The sequence below is a fragment of the Passer domesticus genome, chromosome 7 (genome assembly GCF_036417665.1).
Source record: "Passer domesticus isolate bPasDom1 chromosome 7, bPasDom1.hap1, whole genome shotgun sequence".
Lineage (NCBI taxonomy): Eukaryota > Metazoa > Chordata > Aves > Passeriformes > Passeridae > Passer > Passer domesticus.
Window position 1 is genome coordinate 171,897 of NC_087480.1, and position 21,029 is coordinate 192,925.

Consider the following 21,029-nt stretch of genomic DNA (forward strand, 5'->3'; position numbering starts at 1 on the left):
GACAGCACTTCCATTGCCATGACATGCAGTTTGTCTCACTGTACTAGAAGGTAACTTGTTTCAATTTTGACTTAGACTGAAAAACTAGTTTGCTTTGCTTACCATCTTTGCTGTTTCACAGGCATTTGATGCTCTTAATCAGCTGTGGAATGCTGAAAGATTCACTTATTTTAGGAAGCCATAAGCCTTTCAGAAGTTGGAGAGAAAGACTTCTTTGCTTATCTTATTTTCTCCTTTGGAATCAAAGATGTTCCTTTAAAAGTGAAACACTACAGAGTTGCAAAAATTTGAAACAGTGTGAGTAAGCATCGATTTGCAGCTTCTTTGATGGAATTGGTCAATGGTTTGCGGATTGTTGGTTTTTTAACAGTATTTTGTAGCTGACTTACATGAACATGATTTTTTTGCAGGGGAGATCTTTTTAAACTCCCCATGAAACAGTAGGAAGGCAGAATATAGTATTATCCACTTGCTTTTTCGGCTTAAGTGAATGAAATCCTCTATTTTTCTTTACACAAGGATCTGAAGGCATTTTGTACTGGGAATACTCTGACTTCAAATTCTAGCACAACTGAGCTTTATATGGAATCATCCCCACCACCCTCCAAATCAAAAGCAATACTTTCAGAATTAGATGCTGAACATGTAGAGCAATCCATCTCCATGTTAGATGGTTGGATGTTGTGTGGAAGATCTTAAGAACAGCTTGTTCCATTCATGACGAAAATCAGATGGAAGTGTGGCATTTCAGGGAAACTTTACTTTGAAAATTACAACACTAGTACACAGCTCAAGCTTATACATTTAACATCTGCTTTGTGAAAGAAATGTTAACAATTTTGAAATGATATTAAACATTGTTTCAACTTTGTCTCACAAAAGCATAAAAGTCATGGAGGGGAAAACTTAACAGGCAACAATAAAAAAAGGTTAAAAACAACTTTTCCTTTTAGTAGTCCTCTGGTATTAAAGATAGAACAGCTTCCACATTTGAGAAATAATCTGTCTTGGTCCAAAAGTTTAAGAGTGTTTTTAGTATCTGCTTCTGCCTCCACCTCTATCGGATCTGCTTCCACCACGGCCACCACCTCTGGGCGCCCCGCGGCTTGAACTACTGTAAGAATCCCGAGGAGGTGGATAGCCCCTTTCCATGGATGGGGGAAGACCCCTGTCTTGTCTTCCAACACGATCACGGCCACTTGAGTAGACATCACTTCTGCTGCTTGAATAACTTTCTCGGCTTCCATATCCATCTCGTGTACTGCCGTAATCATCATAGCGACTGCTTCCACCATATGATGGCGGGGGCCCTCGAGCAGGTGGAGCACTACGTGAGTTACCTGCAGGGTCAATGGTCAGGTAATATGGCAACACCATAAGTTATATAAGAACAATTTCAAATCTGAATTTACAGAATTGCTGTATTAAAATGTTTACTCTTACTCTTTTTATATGTATTGAGATGGTCTTAATATAATCTGCCACACTAATGGTATTTTAAGTGGGGATTGTGTATCAGGCAGTGAGTAGATTTAAAGATTCTGAAGGAATGAAGACGGTGTTTGTTTATTCAGGCAGGCTCTTTAACTGGGTATTCCAGTACAGCTTGTTATTTTAGAGAAGAAACTCAGCCATATTTTCCAGAGACAGCTGTCATTCTGAACTGTAGATTTTGCTTCTTTAGCTTATAGCTTATTAACAAGACGATCAAACGATAACCAACAACTGCACTTTCACTGTAGGGGAAAAAAATTGTGCCACTTCCCCCTAAAACACAAACAACCTAGTCAAAGTCAGATGTTATGACGTCTGTACATTTATATGATCCTCAAAATGGATTCTTACCGTAACTCTCATATGAATCTCTGTAGGAGCCTCCACTTGGATGATCCGAGTAGTCTCTGTCACGCCCACCACCGTATCCATCACGATCACTATAGGAGGAAAGACTACTAAGACTTAGTACAAATCACTAACATCACAGCCAGAATAAAGTGTCAGGGAGAAAACTCTAACAGTAGCTACCTATATCCCCTGGAGGGGTATTCATCACGTGAACTGGAATGACCATAATCACGATATGCGTAGTCTCGGGGAGGTGGTGCGTAGTCCCGGGTATCCCTGGAACTGGGGTAATCTCTGCTTGAATAACTATGAAGAACAAAAACTGAGATGTTAGCCATATGTCCTACCACAGAAGGTCTGGAATCAAGATCCTTCTCCAAACAAAAAAACACTTCACTAAAATAAAATAGTAGAAGAATTTACCCGTCTTTAGTGCTATAGCCATCATCTCTTGGAGACATGTAGACATCTCTCCGCGATGGCATCGGCTCTCTGCGCGGAGGACCACCGTAGCCATCTCTTCCACGTGACACAGGAGCTTCAGAGAAACAGTCCACTTAATTAGCATTTAGCCATGCAGAACAGTCAAGGCAAGTGCTAGTAAGTAGCTTAAAGCAATTTAATAGTATCTCTGGAGCCTACATTTAGAACATTTTACATTTCTGCTTGTACAGTTTTAAAGCAGCACTAGAAGAAACATATTCAAATTGCACCACATTGTTCCCAACAGCTACAAAATTATACTGGTATGAAAGGAAACAAAAGTTAGAAAAACAGCACACTATTCCACAGCAGACTGAAGTTAGAATCAATGATTTGCACCAGTTTCTAAGGAAAGGCTAAGGTGCTAGAGATGACCAAGCAATTAATTTAGTCAGGAAGTTCTTACCTCTTCCTCCCATGCTACTGCTACGCACTGGTCCTGAAGGTGCAGACCTTTTAGGTGGAGGGCCTCCACTTCGTGGAGGTGGACCCCTCTTCATGGGAAGTGGCCCTCGAGAAGACCCTAGAAGGAGAAGCCGTGAACCAGTTATTATTTCTGTGATACTCACTTGCATTTTTTTAAAGCCTGAACTACGACAACCTAAAGGTGCCATGACTGCCACTACATGATCAACGGTAAACCTCTAAAACTAGACCTCAAAGCCTTCTCTTGCTTTCTAGGCACTGTTAAATGCTCCTAGCAGAACTGAGAGCTAAACTTCCCACAGCCTAAATTCCTGTCAAGAAGTGTCTTTTAGAACTTATCCAAAAACTACAGGGTGTGACACAAGGGAAAAAGACAGCTGATACCTGTAATCAGTCACAGCTTAAATACTTAACAAGCTACTGTTCTCAGAAGACAAGAGCCACCTCGGAGGATGTACTAGAGAAGAGCCTACAGAGAGGGAACAGAGGTACTACTACAGAGTCTGCAGAACCTACTATACAGGCTCTTCAAGACAGAAGTTTCACTGTTTCCGGGGGGGGGTTTTCTGCATTACAGCTTTTACTGTTACACCTCAGGTACTGTTTACTAGTTAAGTGAGTTTTGTTTTGATACTGAAAAGTCTGAATAAATAGCTGTATCTTAATGAATATCCAGTATCAGGTAATGCACTATCCTTACACTTTACAAAAGCTTCAACTCTACAAAAAAGGTTTAGCTGCCATAACTCACGTTCTGATCTGGAAGGATCAGCCCTACAATTTTCTCAGTTTAGACCTCTTGCTATAAAGAATGAAAGGCAGTTCCCTTTCCCTGGTGGTAGCGAATCACTTTTTCAACTTGAATACCAGAAAGCTTCCTTTCTCACGTGCAAGGCAGGAGTTCTGCTTTTCTTTCATAGGCAAAAGTCAAGTGGAGTGTTAGTTGTAGAAAGGAATCTTCACATCTGAAAGCCTTTTCTTAAGGTGTACTTGCCTAATCAAAAATTTGACTAAACTGCCGAGATCGTATTTCATCATTTTAATAAAGAACAAGGAGTGCACTATTCAGGTGTTTGACTTTTTTTTTTTCCAGTAGGATTATTGTCATCTTCCAATGGGATTGTCTTGTGTTGTCGAAGTGTATAATGAGAGAGGTCAATACATACCCAAGTGACTCCCTCTTGAAGGTGGTCCTCTCGCGCCACTTCCGCCTCTTGCGCCTCTAAGGCCCCTGGGAGGACCTCTGCTTCGGGGAGGGGGTGGTGGCCCACGCCTACCACCACTTTCAAAGGATGGCTTGGTTGCTTGTTCCACTTTAATTGCCTTCCCATCTAATGACTAAAGAAGAAGCTGCTTTACTTACTGCTCAGTCATGTTTGTATTTCTTAAATGAAGCCCCTCTTGGTTCACTATTTATAGGGCTTCCATTTTATAAGTTAGAGCAACTCTAGAACTGATTTCAGTCTTCAGTATTAGTCCCCAAGTACTCAGCAGCATGTTGGGCCTAATTTCAATTTCTACAGTACTTCATTCTTGTGGTATTGATGGCAAAAAAACTACAGAGCAGCATCAGAAAGGACTTTCAGTGAAAACACAAGTGTCCAATGATTATGGCAGCCCCAGGTCATTTATTCTGTAAATGAAACATGATATATGATCTACAATTTACTTTCAATTGCCACGTACTTTTGTACCGAACTAGGAGTGCACCTGTAGTTACAAGATTAAGCTGAACGTAACTTAGCTTCAGTCGGGATTTCTGGCAATGGGGAGGCCGTTTAGCACATTTTCTTGACGTCCTGATAAAACGGTGATCGCTGAAGTATTTAGAAGCTATTTCAGCATCTACACAGCAGACTGAGTATGACAATTCACCTCTTTTTTCTAGTGTTTCAAGCTGGGTTTTCAATCAAGGTGACTGTCACAATTTACTCTATTACTTGCTTTTCCATAGGGAAGGTGCTTTGTGGTTGGGGTATTTTTGTTTGTGGGTTCTGTTATGTGGTTGCCTTTTTTTTTCCTGTGGTATGAAAAAAGTAGAAGCTTTTGCTGGAATATAGATCTGCAATACCAGGAACTCTGCAGCCAACTAATATACCTCAAACATGAGCAGGTACTAACAAGCTGAATAATTCAACCTAGTTAATCAAATTTTTGTATGATCTTTAGATGCCACATGTTTGGATAGTATAGCAGAATCAAGATCACAAGTTCTGCTAAAATTAGGTTATTGCATGCCTATCCTGGCAAACATGGTTTATTTGCCTTTTTTAGCAGTTAAATATTTAACTCTGCCATGACAACTAATTAATTATCAGGCAGAAAGTGTTGTTCATTGCACTTCTTTGCTGCAATAAATGAACAAACATGACTGCTAGACTGCTAGTAATGTCTTTATCTACACTGCCTATAGTATTTTATCAAAGTACTGAATATTTTTTGTTCTCTGTCAAAATCTAGCTCTCTGAAAATTCACTGTAGTGGTGAATGTATTTTGCCAGCTCAGAGCTGTAGTGATTGCTTGAAAACCTGCATGTACACACACAGGTTCAACTGGATCCATTGTGAGGGGAAAAAAAAGTAAGAAATACCAGCAAAATCATATTGGTCTTGGCTTTGACTTAGTCCTATACTTTACTTATGGAATGTTTCTCAAAAAGCCTTTTGGCATGACAAACTGAAATATCCACTCTAATGACTGGAACTTCTCAGTTTGTATGATATTGATTTGCTATTGTAATTAATCTCTCCGTTTCAGCCTTCTCAAGCAGGAACAGAGGGCTTCAAGCATTAAGCTTTGCTATGGCCACTGCTGTCCTCAATTTCACAGCAGATTCTTGACAGCTTGTTTTAAGTTTAGAAAGCAAACACTGTCCCCTTCTGCTAGCATGGGTTCTGAAAACCTGGATGCTAGGTTTAAATTCTTTCTTTTTTGTTAGGTAGGAGGTACAGTTTTCCTTGTAATTTCTCCTCCTATTTTCTTCTGCCTTGCACTTAAGCATCTTACCTTGGCAAAAGATTGTTTCTTTGCAGACTGCTTTACAAAAGCAGTCTTAAAAAGCTATTCCATAGGTCCAGAAAGACCTTTCACTAGGTACAAAAACACATTTTTTGCTAAACAGAAAATATTTGTCAAAGTTAGTCCTATTTCAAAGCAGAAGGGACATTTTATGGTTTCTTTGATCAAAGAAAGGTCTTACCTCACCAAACATAAAAGTCACACAACCCATCTCAGAATAAGGAAGTTTTTTCAATGATCTCAAAGCACAAGCTGTCAACATGAACACTCAGTTTCTTTTTATATCCTTGATTCAGAGTGTTATAGAAGCATTTTTAATATGATATGAGCACCTGAAAGTGAAGTCACCCTGGTGCTAAAAAGCATGAAAATAATTTAAGCTACAAGTAATTTAGGACAGTAATAGTTTGGCAATCAAAGTCTCCTATGTGTGGAATGAATCATCTGTACAGATTTGTAAAGTGAGACAGGGAACTGTAACCAAACACAATTAAGAGAACTATCCTGCAAACTGTTCCACATTTCAACAGAAAAGATGAATGAAATTTGCATAATTTTGGGAATGGGGCAAGAAACCAAGTATTTCAAAGAAACTGTTACAACTTGCATGAAGCTGGTCCTAGCACCACACAGGGCTTTCCTCTTCAATGGATCACTTCGCTGTTGATGCTGCAATGACTCCATTTCACCACGTTCCTTGATGGCACATTAAGTGAGTTTCCTTTTGCCATATATATCCAAGAAATGAAGATCCATTTCTCAAGAGGCCAAGCTTCTGTACATTGTATAACTTCTTCCCCAAAGAAAAGGAAGCACTTTCTGTCAATTAGACAACCTTCTATAGTGCTGAGTACAGTTTATGCTGTAGGGATTGTAGCATCTGCTTCCGTCCTCTTAACACAGACCAGCTGGCTTGGCAGGTCTACACAGGAATTAAATCTTTGGTTTGTCCTGACCCTTTGCCTAAAGTCATATCCTCTCTTTACATATCCATTTCATCTTAAGGATGCAGAATCAGAAGGTCATGAGAACAGTCCACTGCACCGAAACAACCATTACAGACTGGGGAGTATCCACATTATGTCCAGGTAAGCATGTGCATTTTGTGGCATCAGGATGTAGATTTGACAGCCATGACTTAAGATTCTTCTTAAGGAAGGCTGGTAAGCTGCTATCAAGTACTTCTACATTTCTTTTACACTGCTCAGACATGATAGCATTGATTCAATCTAGAAGACAAAGTAACTTGTGATCTTGTGATCTCTTTCTGCAGGACAAACTTATCTTCAACAAGCAAGCTTTGACTAGTCTATGCTTGTCCCAATACAGAGTGAAATATAGTTGCTCACGTATTACCCCTCACCCAAACTGGTGAAAAACTCTGCATATATTTTCATTAACATTTGCAAAATAAAAAATCAAATGCAAATTCATTCTCGCAGAATCTATTGGAGTCAGCCTCTTCTACTGGCTACAACTTCAAATTCCTTTGGGATGACAGAATGAGCAACAGACAGGCAATGCAGAACTCTTCCCCCCGCCAGACAGATCACCTAACTCCCTACAGACTGGCTTGAACTGTAGTCTGCTGAACAGTGCTTCTGCTGCTGCTTCTCAGGTGCATTAAAATCTCGAGAATGCTCCAATCAATCTTTTCCAAACACACAAAGAGACCTTCAAGTTGTGATTTCTGACAATTGCCTCTTCTCACACCAGGCCTCTAACACTGCTCTTCCTTAGACCTTGAATGCAGAGTCTTTTGGGAATACAACTAGTACCTGTTGTCCAGAAGGCTTTCTGAAGATAAGAATGAGAGACCACCTCATGAATATCTTTCATATCCATGGTCAAAGCAAGTTGGACCAGAGGACATTCTAGGCCAAGTCCCATCTGAGGATGTTCTTTTCATACACTACTTGCTGTTCTAATTTCAAAGCCGATGAAGGTACTTCTAGATCTATAGTGAAGACAAACTCATGAGAACGATGATCCACAAGGCCGTCCCTTCTAGCATTTCTTGCCACTAATGCAGATTGTGCATTCCAGAACAAGTAGACATAGCCTTGGCCACAAACATTGTCTCATTTAGCTACTTCACCAAGCAGTATTCTCCCAGATGTTTCCAATGTGACCAAACACAGGCCTCAAGATTCAAGATGTACAACAGCTGGTTATTATTTTCAGAGGGATTTTGATTTGCAAGCTGCACTCCACAAATACGCAGATTAGTGACAGAGTTCCTTTCAGTCTGACAATTACCTATTGGTCCTTGAAATTACCTTATGTGAGGGTTCAATGACCATTTCAGAGAAAATAATATTTAAGCACAGCCATAAACAAGTCTTCAGAACTGTGGCAAACTAGACAGTAGAGAAATAAAATTCAATAAAGGAGCATCTTGACAGATCTTTAGGCTGGTATAGAAAGAATGCCATCTGAATTTGCCACTCTCTGCCTTGACAAAACTACTAGCTTGCTCAAAAGGGAAGAAAGTCTTCTAAGAGAGTAACCCTAATTGTGATAAGATTGCCACGAAGCACCCAGAAACATCAGTACATTTAGCAGAAAACCCACTAGCTTTCTATAACACATAGCCTGTTACAACACAAATACAAGAGGTTTTACTATTTGTGTTCATGAACACTAGACAAAGCTCATTTTCTTATTCCTGAAATTGTTTTACTTACTGACTGCAATAACTGACATTTTTCTTTCACTTTGACTTCTTAAACTAACAAGACAAACATATCAAAATCCCAAGTGTCAATTAATCACAATCACTCAGTGTTTCTTCACTTGAATGACATCTCAAGAGACACTGCTTACAAGGCCAGTGCAGTGTGACCTAAACACAATCATTCACATAATGAAGGGAAAACCAGAGTCTGCAATTCAAGTGATCTAAGATGGCTTTCACTGCCTGAAGAGACAGCACCTCTATGAAGATAAGCAGTTCACCAGACAATTGCCAACTTACATCTATCTACCTTTTCAAACATATGCCACAATAGATAAAGATTACAGCAGCCTACAATTCTTTAACAAACTATCCTGGTATTATCTTGGAACTTGTACTGCAAATTCCTTTATTTTTATTTTTAAAAACATTACACTCATTATTGCTCTCAAAGTTAGACCACTGCATTTTAGGCAGTAAATTAAAAAATTTGGTTGCTGGCTAACTGCACAGCCATTGCACATTAACTGGAAAGACGTCCCTCACACAGACCAAGCAGATCAATGATGCAACTCACAAATATAGCAGAATATCCACAGAATACCAGATAGCTCATCAATGGTCCAGCACTCAAGGGAAATCACAGTCAAACCATGTTAAGGGAATAGTTACTAATTTTCAGGTAAGTCACTTCCCTTTAGTGTAATTTACACAGTACTGCATTCAAATATGATCAAAAAGGAAAATCCAACCCAAAAATCATTATTGAAACATGCAAGAATGAAGAGCTGATTGCTGAAAACCCCTCAATCACTGATTAAGGAACAATAAGAAAAGAGAGCATAGCTGACTGCCAGCCAGACTTCATTTTCTATTAGCATATCCATGAACAGGAGAAAAAGATTTCAGCTTCATGGACACAGAGACATTTTGTCAAACTTAAAGTTACAATTTGTCTCCACAATCTTCTAATCCATTCTCTTTCCAACTTTTATTACCAACTGATTTACCCCAAAGATTAATTGTCCTGGTCAGCAGCAACGTCAACATATAAATGGTCTTAATTCCTACCTTTCCATTCATATCTCTGGCAGCATCTTTTGCATCTGCTGGACTCTCAAACGTGACGAACGCAAATCCTCTGGACTTGTTTGTTTCCCGATCTTTCATCAAAAGGACTGCAGAAACAAAGTCACATCAGCCTTCCCTGTAATTCCCTGTAAGGAACACTTAACCTTTATTTAACCTTTTAAGCTCAGAACTTCTTAGAGGACATGTAAGCACCATCATTTCAGATGATCAACGCCAAAAAGTCATCACAGCTATGTTGTTGTTTGTTTTATACTATTACCATCTCAAGAAAAGTTCTCTTTACCTTCCACAATGCGTCCATATTTGCCGAATACAGCCTCAAGGGCTTTTTCATTAGTCTCTGTGTTCAGGCCCCCAATGAACAGCTTCCCAGGACGATCTGCTTCAACCATTTTGATTCTGTAAATGACCTACTAAAAAGAATGAGGCCATTATTAACAAAATATCAGACTGCAGTAAGAGACTTCATGGTATATAAATTACTTCTGTCCTCAAACATACAAGCAAATTTTCTTTAGAAAGATATTAGGTAGGAAATAGAGGGTATAAAAAAAAATAAGTAATTACAATTTTTTGTAATGGAAGGAACTGGAAGTTGTATGAACAGTTACTTCTTCACATTATATAGCATATTTAAAAGATATTAAATAGAACTTTGAATAGTGGAACAAAGCACTGTTAAAATGAAGCAATATTGGTGAATGTGAAAACTCTTCCAGAAGTGCTGTTCCTTTTGTCCTGGATGGCAATCCTAGCACACCTTTCCTTTAAATCCTGGACGTTTCAAGTAATGTACCTAATATGTCAAAGTAATACAAAACTGTTAACTCTTCAGAGCATCTTAGGTCAGTATTTTTAAATTAAGTTCATTCTTTGTATTATTTAAAGTACATGGAGCCTATGCTAAAGTCCTGGCCTACACAACATGTGAGACTTGAACTGACACCAGACCACCACTGCAGTTCTACACAGCAATGTCACAACTACAGTCGCGGGGGCGGGAGGGTTTAAAAAGAAAAAAAGTCCAAGAGCCGAAGACAAAGCCAAACCCCCCCTCCCGTGCCTGGCAGGCTGCCCGGCGCCTGCGGACAAGCGCTGCCCGCGTGTCTCCAGCGCGATGGCGGGAAGGCCCGCGCCAGCTCCGGCACACGCGGGAGCGCGGACAAAGCACCCCCGAGGGAGCCGCGGCGGGGCCGGGCCGGGCCGCACGGGGCGCGGGTTCAGCCGCGCTCCGGGCACGGTGAACGGGGGGGGCGTCGGACCCTCCGCGGGCTCAGGCACCGCCACAAAATGGCGGCCACCTCTGGCAGCGGCTCCGCTCCGTCCCCGCGCCCGACGGCCTCCTCGGCACTCACCCACCGCGCGACACAACCCCGTCCGGACACATCGGCGCGGCGCGCCCGCCATGCCCCTTTCGCCCTTCCCCGGGATGCTGCAGAGCCCCCGCACATAAAATGGCGGACACCGCGCCTCACACCGCCAGGACCCTCCTCGCCCCACCGCAACGGCGCGGGTCCCGCCGTCGTAACCGGAGCCGGGCAGGGAGGGATTGAGGGCCGGGCCCAACTCCGCCGTGCCTCCGCTTCGCCGCGGAGCGGCGCGCCACGCGACCCCCACCCCACGGACCTTTCGCCGCGAGTCCCCGCAGCGTCCCGCGGTGCCGCCCGCAGAGCCCCAGCCCGCAGCAGCACTCACCTCCACCCGCGCCGATCTGCAACTGCGCAATGGGGGCGAACAAAGGCGCTACGGGCCTTTATAGCTTTACGTCACCCGCCGGACGGAGCCCCGGATGCGGCGGCAGCGCTGAGCCCGGCAGGGGGCGCAGGGCCCCGCGGGAGCGGCGCGGAGCTCCCGCCGCGGCCGAGGGACGGCGGGCCCGGGCGGGACGGGGCCGCCGCGCCGGAGAGTGCCGTCCTGCCAGCAGCGGGAGCGGGCCGGCCACCGCGAGCGGCGGGAGAACAGCGGGAGTGGGCCGTGGGAACGGAGGGCTAGAGCTTTGTTTGCCGGCTGCGCCTCGTCCCGAAGGATTGAGGCCCCATGTGTAGTGCTGTGTCCACTTCTGGGCTCCTCAGCAGGAGAAACGAGCTACTGAAGATAGTAGTCATCACAAAGATGATTAGATGTCTGGAGCATCTCGCTTACAAGGAGAGACATGGAAGCTGGGGCTGTTCAGTCTAGAGAAGAGCAGAATGAGAGGGGATCTCACTAATGCATATAAATATCCCAAAGCTGGGTGCCAAGGGGATGGTGCTAGAGTCTTTTCAGTGGTGCCCAATGACAGGAGCAATGGTCATGAACTAAAATACTAGAGGTTCGACCTCAATGAGAAAGAATTTTGCATTGAGGGTAGCACAACCCTGGAACAGCTGCTTAGTGAGGTCATGGAGTCTCCCTCTCTGGAGACGTTCTGTGTCACCTGCCCCAGCTGATGCTGCCTTGTCAGGGGGATTGGACTGGATGATCTCCCAGAGGTCATGTTAACTGATTTTGTGAAGCAGCAGATCTATCACTTCTTTGGAAGGAAAATCACAGTATCAGTTTAACTTTGGAGTTTGTGCAGGAGCTTAACCCAGTTTGCTAAAGCAGCCTTAAAGGCATTTTTAATTAGTTTGATTAATAGATGTGCATGGCAGCACCCCTTCCTTGGAGAATAACAGCAAACCAAAACAAGTGTGATTTAAAATTAAATGTGTTGTTAATGGCAAAAAGTTTTGCCATTTTTGTTCAACTAATTTGATTTGTTAATTATTTGTACTCAAAGTTTAATTGTGATTTCCTCTGGCTGGCTAAACCTGATAGTGGAAAAGTTAGGAGGAAATCTGCTCATGCAAAAATTGGCTAAACTTTCATTATTTGAACCTGTAGATGATCTAAATTTAAATTTATCAGTTACCAAGGCCTATTTTCTTAGTGCCACCCAGTCTAACCACCATACAGTCTTTTAAGCTCTCCCTTGCAGTTCTTGCTTGCAGTTCTCCAGACCTTCATTTATGGGAGATGCCACAGAGTCTATGGACTCTAAAGGCACTGCCCAGTGCTGTTGCAGTTGTACAGCTGCATAATTGGTACATTCTGATAAGAGAACATCAGACTCACCTTCAGTTTTTCAGTCTGTCAGATACTGATATTCAGCTGCTGTTTGTGCTATAGGAAGCAGAAGGCAACATTGCTTCAGAGAAGCTCATAGATGTGTTAAGAACACAAAGGAGAGGAGCTCTCAAACTCTACTGTAAACTCCAGTATGTACTTGAAGATGTCACCTTGCCAGTGTGGATGCTCAGAGTTTCTGGATGCTGTTACTGTGAAGGGGAAAAGGGAAAGATTGACCTTTATAAGGAGGTAGACAGCACTGCCTGTGATATCAATGCAGTTACCAAAGAATGGCATTACCAGATACTCATCCAATTATCATATGATGAAACGCTTCAAATTCTAGATTCAATACAAAAGAACTTAAACTTCAGAGCCTCCCTGGGATGGATAGTGAAAACTAAAGCAAATTGTTAGTCCTGTAAGAAATATGCTAAAAAGGGCCTCCATTAAGGTGGGGTCACTGTGCTTCTCTGACCCATGGTGTATTTATTGACTGCCACACAACTGGAAAAATAAGCAAATGCAAACAAAAGCCTCTTTTTCTCTCTCCTCTGATTTAAAGAGTAAAATATTTAATTGATAACTCCAGGCTTCATTTTGGTAACATTTTGTTAACACGTACTGAACATGTAGTTAGGCAGGATTAGCATGAACATAATGACATTTGAAACAGCATTTGAACATAAATGCTGTAATTGTATCAGGGTCGCCCATTGTTCTAAAAATTCTTCCACCCCGTTGTTCTAAAAGGTGTCTTCATGAGGCTTCTCATCAGAACTTAGTTGCATCTTTGCAAACTGGAACAGTATTTTACAGTCTCTCACTACACAGTGTATGTATGGTCTTGCTCCAAATTCAGTCAGATCTTTTCCTAGAGGATTAAAGAATATATAATTCTTTAATTCTTCTAATCCTCCTCTCTCCTCTCCTCTTTTTTTTTCCCTGTAATTTTGAATTTTTGAAGAAAAACTACAGGAATCATCAGGGAACAAACTGCAGTCTGAATTGAAACTAATTTCTCTTCAGTAAGAAGTTCAAGGCTAGAGAGCTATGACATTTTCTTTTGCAGATGACCTTTCAACTTTGAATTTTCTGGTAGGAAATTAGGTAGTAATAAGAGGTCCTATCTGGACCCTATGGAATATTAAACAAACTTGGATGGGACAGATGGGGAAACAGAGACCAGGGAAACTTCACCAACCTTTACACAGAGGACAATTACTCCCTAACTAGCATAGATATACTTGGCCTTGCATTATCACATTTTCGAGAGTAGAAGAAATGCAATTAAATATGTTACTTACAAACCCACATACATATAAGCTGATCTCTTTCTGCCTTTTCATTGACAACCCTAAAATTGAGCCTAGTAGATGGGAGAGGTAGACAACATTTCATGAGGTAATATTTTATGGATTTTTGTGATAGCTTTCAACTAAAATGTCACTCTCTTAAATGAATCCCTGTTTAACAATGTCATTGAATTTCCACTATAAACTTGTTCATGCAAAGTGTTTTGGATATCCCCTGTACCATGCTGCATATTTTCGTCAAACATATTGGCCTTTTACCAAGTTCATCATGCTTTAAACTGGATAAAGAGTTTAGGAGAGCTGAGGGATAGGGACTAATGAATACATAAATAATCTGATCACAAAAGATTCATTCAGAATTCATAAAAAAGGGAATGTAATTCACTCTAGATATGCAATCAAAAAACTAATAACTGAAAAATCAGTGTAATAGTTTTATAACAAGGAGCAATTTTCTAGGCACTGTCAGTTGATAGGTGTTTATAGAAATTCAGGAATTTTCCTCTGTAAAACTCAGACTAGAGTAGATGAGAACAGCACAAAATAACTGTTTCTGGCACGGACTTTGTCAACCATTTCTAAACTGGAACTCCTTAATGTGCTTCTCCCAAACTACCTCTTTGGGATTTCATTGAGGCTCCTTTCAGTCTAGCAACACAAGGTGGACCATAGGTCCCTAAGACATAGCTGGAGCTGCCTGAAATGACAACTCTAATTTCCAGGCTCTGCTGAAAAGACATGAGAATTCCTGTGCATCCCCTTATTCTTTTTCTTTTTGCCTGTTGCTGTTCTATGGTAAGGGCAATTCACTACAGATTGATGAATTAATTAAAATTAGTGGACATGGATGTTTTGCAGGGCAATACAAATGTAATGTCACTGTCTGGAAACAAGAGGTTTTTGTGTCGTAGAATCCTAGAATGGTTTGGGCTGGAAGGGACGTTCAAAATCACCTGATTTCACTACCCCTACCGCGCTGGCCATGGGCAGCGACAGCTTCCCCTAGACCAGGATGCTCCAAGCCCCGTTCAATCTGGCCTTGAACACTTCCAGTGATGGGGCATCCACAGCTTCTCTGTGCACCGCGGGCAGGACCGCGCACCCGCGCTCCCGGGGCAGAATTTCTCCCCAGTATGCCATGAAGCCCGCTCTCTGGCAGCGGGAAGCCGCTCCCGTGTCCCGTCGCCGCCTGCTCTTCAGCCTGCCCTCCTCCAAGATGGCGCCCGGCGCTCCCCTCCCCTGCACCGCGCAGCCGCCGTGCCCCGACCCGGCCGTGACGCGCGGCCCCCGCCTCCGACTGTGCTGGGTCCGCCTCCGCAAGGCGCTGCCCGGGGCGGTCGGGGCTCCAGCTGCGCCTCATGGTGCCTTTGCCCGTCCAGGCTGCAAGATGAGGCTGCTGCTTGCCGCACTCTTGCTGCTGGCGCCTCTGGGCGCCGCCTTCTACCTGCCCGGATTGGCGCCTGTCAGCTTCTGTGAGGAGAGCGAGGAGACCGAGAGCTGCAAGGTGAGAGCCCGCACGGGCGGGCCCGACGTGGGCCGTCCCCTCGCTCTGCCCCGCGCGGGGCTCTCGCGGCGAGGGGACGCCGCGAGGTATTCCCAGTCCCGCTGCTCGTAGGTGTCCTGCCGCGGGCGGCAGCCTCTGCTCCGGGAAGACAGGCACCCCTAGCTGGTATTCCCTTTTCCCGCTGAACTTTACAGCCAGCGCTGGGAGGACCCTTAGCTCCTTGTTCCAGGCGTGGCCGGGGCCTGTCAGCAGCCAAGGGTAACTCACCATGGGGTACCACAATTTACTAGTTAGTTCCGCGTTTCGTACCAGCCACACGTTTGTTTCTGAAAGTCCATATTTTCATGCTTTTTCTCCTCCTTTCCTGTTTCAGTCACTAATTGAGCTCTTTGTAAACCGGCTGGACTCTGTTGAATCAGTTCTGCCATACGAATATGATGCGTAAGTACATCCCAATAGTTTTCCAGAAGTGTTTGAAAAGACGCTTTTCTATTTACTGTAAGGGTGTCAGTATTTTGGCTGTAGGGATGGAAGAGTGAATCCAATGCTCAGTGGCAGGAATGAAGTACAAGAGGGTGGGAAGGCTGAAGGCCACACCTGTGCCACCTGACCGTCCTCAGTTATTGTTAAAAAAAAGGCTGCAGGGTTTCTTATGGGTGCATTTTTTTGAGCTAAGTACAAGATTTAGTATTGACTGTTTGACATATTTAAAAGTTCTTTCTGCTAGGCAAATCTAGGCCATAGGATGCTTTGAGTTCCTTTTTTTTCCTGATAATTGAATGAAACTCAGAGACCAGTCACTGTTAACTTTCCTTTTTTTTTTTTTTCCCAAAGATTAAAAATGTAGCTAATTTTTGGTTTGTTGGTTTTGGTTTTGTTTAATTTTGCTTCTTTTATATGAAAACTTCTATCTGCTTTTGCAGATATTTTTAGGCCTACAAAGCAATGATAAACAATATAATTTGCAGTCTTGCTGTTGGGCACAGAAAAGAAAACTTGCAGGTGTTTTAGTTTTTTCTCTCGGCAGTACAGCAGTAGAAGTAAGACCAAAGACTAGCTAAGAAATCCCCCATCTCTATTTCCGTTAAACTTTATGGAAGCCGGTGAATTTAGGACCATTGATTGAGGAAAAGTACTTATGTACCAAAGATAAGTATGGTTTTATTTGTTGTTGTGTTGGGGTTTTTTAACATAATATGCTGCTACCTGTGTTTAATGAAAAGCTATAATGGTTACATTCTCCCATATTCAGCAGTTTCAGGCTGTACGTAGCTGAAAAGAATTGGTGAATGCTTTTGACAGTGTGGTACTGTAAGACTAAAAGCACTTTCCTTCTTTGAAATGTATTTCATGTTAAATGCTATTTGTAAATATTCCTTTAAGAAAGGAGTGTAGTTTTTCAGAACCTTTTTGCAGGAGAAATGAAAAGTCTGTAGCATAGTGCCTTTTTTTCCCACAAAATGAAATATTCTTCTGTTTGTTTAAATTGCCATTTGAAAAGGGTGGGTGAACTAACCATTGTGCATTTTGTTAAAGATATGCTGGAATATGTATTGGTTGAAATTGATATTAAAATAGATACCAGCTTTCTTTGCAAAGACTCTCAGATTTTTAACTACCTGTGGCTAAACTGTTTAAAAAATCATGAAAACTACTCAGGACATAATTTAAGAATTTAAATTTAAGGCTGGTATTTACAGTTGTATGTCAATTAAAAGTAAAAGGGAATCTTTGCTTCTTTTTTCCAGTTTTGACTTCTGTCAAGATAAGGAAGAGAAAAGACCATCAGAAAATCTTGGACAAGTGCTGTTTGGGGAGAGAATAGCATCGTCTCCGTATAAGGTTATTTTATCTCTTGAAGTTGATCCTGTTTAAATTTGATAGCCGTTTTTCTGATGGCTCTAATCCATACACATAGTTGAAGATTTGATGACTGGATGATTATTTTTGTTTATATTTTTTAATAGAACCACAATGGAGTTCGTGTAAGAAAACGCAATAAAACTCCTCCCAACCCAAAGGCATCTTAGTTAATTGGTTAATTACAGTTAGAAACTGGGCTAGTGATCACCCTTCTTGCCTGTTGCGCTGTGGTAGAGAAGTCTAGAAACTATATCTTAGGTAGTTATTTAATAGCTGGATGTAAGGTGTGCTAGATGATGTGAAATAATTGGTTTATTAAATGTAACATTGGAGACTATAAAGTGATAGTTCAAGAACTGTTTCATATACTTAGTTGTAGTATTGGGCAACTTCCAGAGTGGGAAGGAGAATTAGGTTATGGCTCTCTTGCAGCTTTTCTCTGCTTGTACGTACTTATAATCTGCTGTCTGGAACCAAATTTGTCAGTGTTGATGCATATCACTTGGAACCTTCTGTAAAATAAATGTATGGTAATATTTTGTAGATTGGGTATGTGGTATTTTTCTGTATCATGCCCTGCATTAGTGACCAAATGTAGCATATCTAAAAAGCTGTGCTGTCAACTTGGGACAGTTATTAGCAGTGGAGGAGCTGTGGTCAAACAGTGGCTCTTGGTGTTTGAGAGCTGTTTGGTGTTCAAATACAGTTTCCAGACTTAGATTTGCCAGTGAAACTGAAGACTGTGCTGTGCGTGTGTGTGTGATGGTTGCTAGATAATCCAAATCCCTGTGAGAAAAAGAGGCAGCAGTTTCTGAGTCTGCTGCTGCTCAGTCTTAAGGGACCTGATCACATCTTTTCAGTAGTCTGTTCAGTAGGTGATGCCCTCTCCCTATATGGACTGCTCTTAGAAATCTCCTTGATTCTCTGACCTAAGGTAACTTTAAGTCTTACGACCAGTGATCACAAGAAGCTTTTAAATATGTAGCATAATGGGTCATTTGGACTGGGTATGTATTGAATAGATTGTTATAATGGCTGTTGGAAATGGCTGTACCCAACAGTAATTAGGAAGTGCTGTTCCTGGTTAGCATTTGGGCCTTGATAATATTAGAATTTTCAGTCATGTTTTATGCTCACTAACAGGTAAATATTTACTGTGTTAGAAGTTGGAGATGCAAATTTGAGTGTGTGTATGTGTGTTAGGTGATGTCTGTGCTTGAAGCTTAGATATTGTACAACTTGTGCTTTTGGCAGCCTTATCTAACTTGACTGTCATGGAGAAAACCAGCTAAAGTTACCATGAGACATTCAAGAACAGTGTAGTGAAAGTCTGTTTTAGCCCACGATGAAATGATCAAACTAAAACAAACTGTAAAAGAAAAAGCAGTACTTTTTCTACTGATTTTCAATTTTCAGTCCACAGGATTTATCTTTCAGAAACTTGTAGTAAGGAGCTAAAGTAGCTAAAAAAACCTCCCTAGTTTACCTGAAAAAAACCCAAAATGCTAAAAGATCTTTGAAGAAAAATTGAAGTGACTTTTTTTTGTGTGCTTTTTTAACAGTTCACTTTTAAAAAGCAAGAAACTTGCAAGAAGGTTTGTACAAGATCATATGACCCAGGAAACAGTGCTGATAAAAGCAAACTGGCTTTTTTGAAGAAAGGAATGCAATTGAATTATCAGCATCACTGGTAAGCCAAGACATATGCTTGAGGTTGGGTTTATTTTCTGCTTTTGGCTATTTGTTACCTATGTTTTAAGTAGTTGCTTTCTTCCTGTTGTGTGATAGTTGTCTCTTTACTGTGCATCTTGTAGGCACTACTGAAAAGTGTGTGCATTACATGAATGTGAAATGTCACTGTGAAGTGAGGTGCACCCCTTTCTGAGGACGTGTTCTTTGATGATTTCTGTCTAGGATTATCGATAACATGCCTGTAACGTGGTGTTATGATGTGGAAGATGGACAAAAATACTGTAATCCAGGATTTCCAATAGGATGTTTTGTTACTCCAGATGGTAGAGTTAAAGATGCTTGTGTTATAAATGTAAGTGGTGGAACTTTCTTTGTTAGTATAGGGTGGTTTCATTTGTGGTTTTACTTTCAAGCTTTCTTTTCCTGAGAAAGAACAGATATGTTTGTAAACATGCTTAACGTTCAGACTGTGGGCACTGGCAGAGCTGAGTGCTGCTAGTGTGTGCAGTGACTCACTGATACAGTTTTCCAAATAAAATGTTTTTACAGGTCTTTGACTAATATATGTTTTATAAAGCTATAAAAAATGGTGTGGGTGTTCAAAAGCCATAAAAGATTGAGATTTTATTCTGAAATTTCATGTGTATCCATCGTAGTACCTATTCATTTTTTGTCTATGTCATGTTCATGTGCAAGATGTTCTTTTATCAGTTATCAGATAGAAGCTTTCTAGTGAAGTCCTAGAAATGTGTTCTAGTTGCGAAAGTCATGTCTAGCGCAGTTTACAAGTTAAATGTGTCAGGGTTTTCCCAGGAGGCTGAAGGATAACAAACATAGCTGTGACAGGGAAAATTATGTTGACAGTTGGAAATGTGTCAGTCATCCTGGGAGTTCCACTGTGAACTAGTGCAATTACAGATAATAGTGATAATTTTATTCCTCCTGGGTGAGGGACAGCACTCCTCTTGGTGAGGAGAAAGCTTTCCATGACTCTGCTCTACTACTTGACCTGCTGCTTGTGTGCAGTGCAGTCAGTTCAGTTGTATGCAGCAGGTCTGATGCTTCTTTGAAGTGTTGCATTCATCATGCACATTCAGTTTACTCTGTCTACAGTGACCTTCCAATTCAGTTACTCCTCAGGCTCCCCAGACTCTTGAAAGTGATCTTTTATACAGGTATATTAATGTTGAAGTGTTTGCCATTGTTGTTCCTTCATACAACACTAGTCTCATGATAAAGTTCTTGACTTCTTGCGCCCTCTCCTGTTGGAGAAGTTGCTCAGTCTCCTGATCATGTTTTGTAGTCAGAGTTTAACAAGAAGAACACGTTCTACCTCTTCAACCACGTTGACATAACAATCATGTACCACAGTGGGAAGGATGAAAACTGGCCTGGTGCAAGACTGGTGATGGCAAGACTGAGACCACAAAGGTAATTGTGCATTAAAACATCAGGTTCTGGTACTCGGGAGTCCTAACAGTCCTAACAACTGTCCTAAGACAGTTCCTTAGAGATGTTATGGGAGTTAATAAATTCTGAGGAACTTGTTATTCTGACTTCTGGTAAAGCTTTCAGTGTGCTGGTTTATGTCTGGAGCTGTTTAAAAGGACAGTTCCACAACTGTAAATATCATTCAACTTTGCTTTTTAAAGTGTTTCCCAAAGTCCCTTAGGATAGAAAAGCCGCTTATGCAGACTTTTAGAACCTGACCCAAACAGAGCCTTTTTCATGTTTTGGTTGATTTGTATCTGAGAAACTTCCTTTCACTGAGTAACAGTTTCCCATTTCAGATCTGTTACCTGTCTCCCAAACATACTTTGGATGAATGTGCAGGTGTACTTTTTCCTGTGTAAGTTTATATACAGAGGTATAGTTGAAATACCATGTTAACACTGCTATTCAGAACTGCAGATGACAACAACTAATTTCCTAAGAAGACTTAACTGATTTTCTCAAACTGTAGCTGCTTAGTTTTTATGTCGACCAGAGTGGAGATACAAGAAGTCAGTGGTCAGAAGAACA

At 41.6% G+C, this 21,029-nt stretch overlaps 2 protein-coding genes and 1 non-coding gene across 7 annotated transcripts in view; 1 reads left to right on the forward strand and 2 right to left on the reverse strand.

Annotated features, from left to right (window-relative positions):
* Nucleotides 1-740: 740 nt before the first annotated feature.
* Nucleotides 741-11,350, reverse strand: RBMX (RNA binding motif protein X-linked). Of its 5 annotated transcripts, none has more exons than XM_064426418.1 (9): nucleotides 11,238-11,350; nucleotides 9,826-9,952; nucleotides 9,522-9,628; nucleotides 3,921-4,092; nucleotides 2,735-2,851; nucleotides 2,269-2,383; nucleotides 2,026-2,151; nucleotides 1,846-1,934; nucleotides 741-1,340 (listed from the first exon to the last, which is right to left on the reverse strand). In XM_064426418.1, exons 2-9 carry the CDS (start codon nucleotides 9,932-9,934, stop codon nucleotides 1,033-1,035), a joined length of 1,143 nt encoding a protein of 380 aa, XP_064282488.1. In that variant the 5' UTR covers nucleotides 9,935-9,952; nucleotides 11,238-11,350; the 3' UTR covers nucleotides 741-1,032. The 5 variants fall into 5 exon arrangements, with proteins under 5 accessions (XP_064282488.1, XP_064282485.1, XP_064282484.1 ...); XM_064426415.1 differs by having other exon boundaries at nucleotides 1,846-1,949; XM_064426414.1 differs by having other exon boundaries at nucleotides 1,846-1,949; nucleotides 9,826-9,955; nucleotides 11,238-11,347.
* On the reverse strand, nucleotides 9,702-9,773 carry LOC135305535 (small nucleolar RNA SNORD61). Its single transcript, XR_010366654.1, has one exon. It is a non-coding gene; the product is annotated as a small nucleolar RNA SNORD61 (small nucleolar RNA).
* A 3,721-nt stretch (nucleotides 11,351-15,071) lies between the features above and the next one.
* The window catches only part of LOC135304205 (transmembrane 9 superfamily member 2-like), a 28,034-nt gene continuing 22,076 nt past the window's right edge, over nucleotides 15,072-21,029 (forward strand). Inside the window, exons 1-6 of the mRNA XM_064426413.1 lie at nucleotides 15,072-15,452; nucleotides 15,826-15,893; nucleotides 17,201-17,294; nucleotides 18,878-19,005; nucleotides 19,230-19,359; nucleotides 20,311-20,438. Coding sequence (XP_064282483.1) covers nucleotides 15,087-15,452; nucleotides 15,826-15,893; nucleotides 17,201-17,294; nucleotides 18,878-19,005; nucleotides 19,230-19,359; nucleotides 20,311-20,438 — 914 coding nt within the window. The 5' untranslated portion in view covers nucleotides 15,072-15,086. The remainder of the gene's footprint in view (nucleotides 15,453-15,825; nucleotides 15,894-17,200; nucleotides 17,295-18,877; nucleotides 19,006-19,229; nucleotides 19,360-20,310; nucleotides 20,439-21,029) is intronic.

Excerpts from the sequence above, each read along its gene's own strand:
- RBMX (XM_064426415.1), bottom strand. The coding sequence starts at position 9,934 with ATGGTTGAAGCAGATCGTCCTGGGAAGCTGTTCATTGGGGGCCTGAAC. Across the intron at positions 9,629-9,825 it reads ATATGGACGCATTGTGGAAG|TCCTTTTGATGAAAGATCGG; the intron begins GTAAAGAGAACT and ends TTGTTTCTGCAG. Across the intron at positions 2,152-2,268 it reads GGCTATAGCACTAAAGACGG|TTATTCAAGCAGAGATTACC; the intron begins GTAAATTCTTCT and ends TGTTCTTCATAG.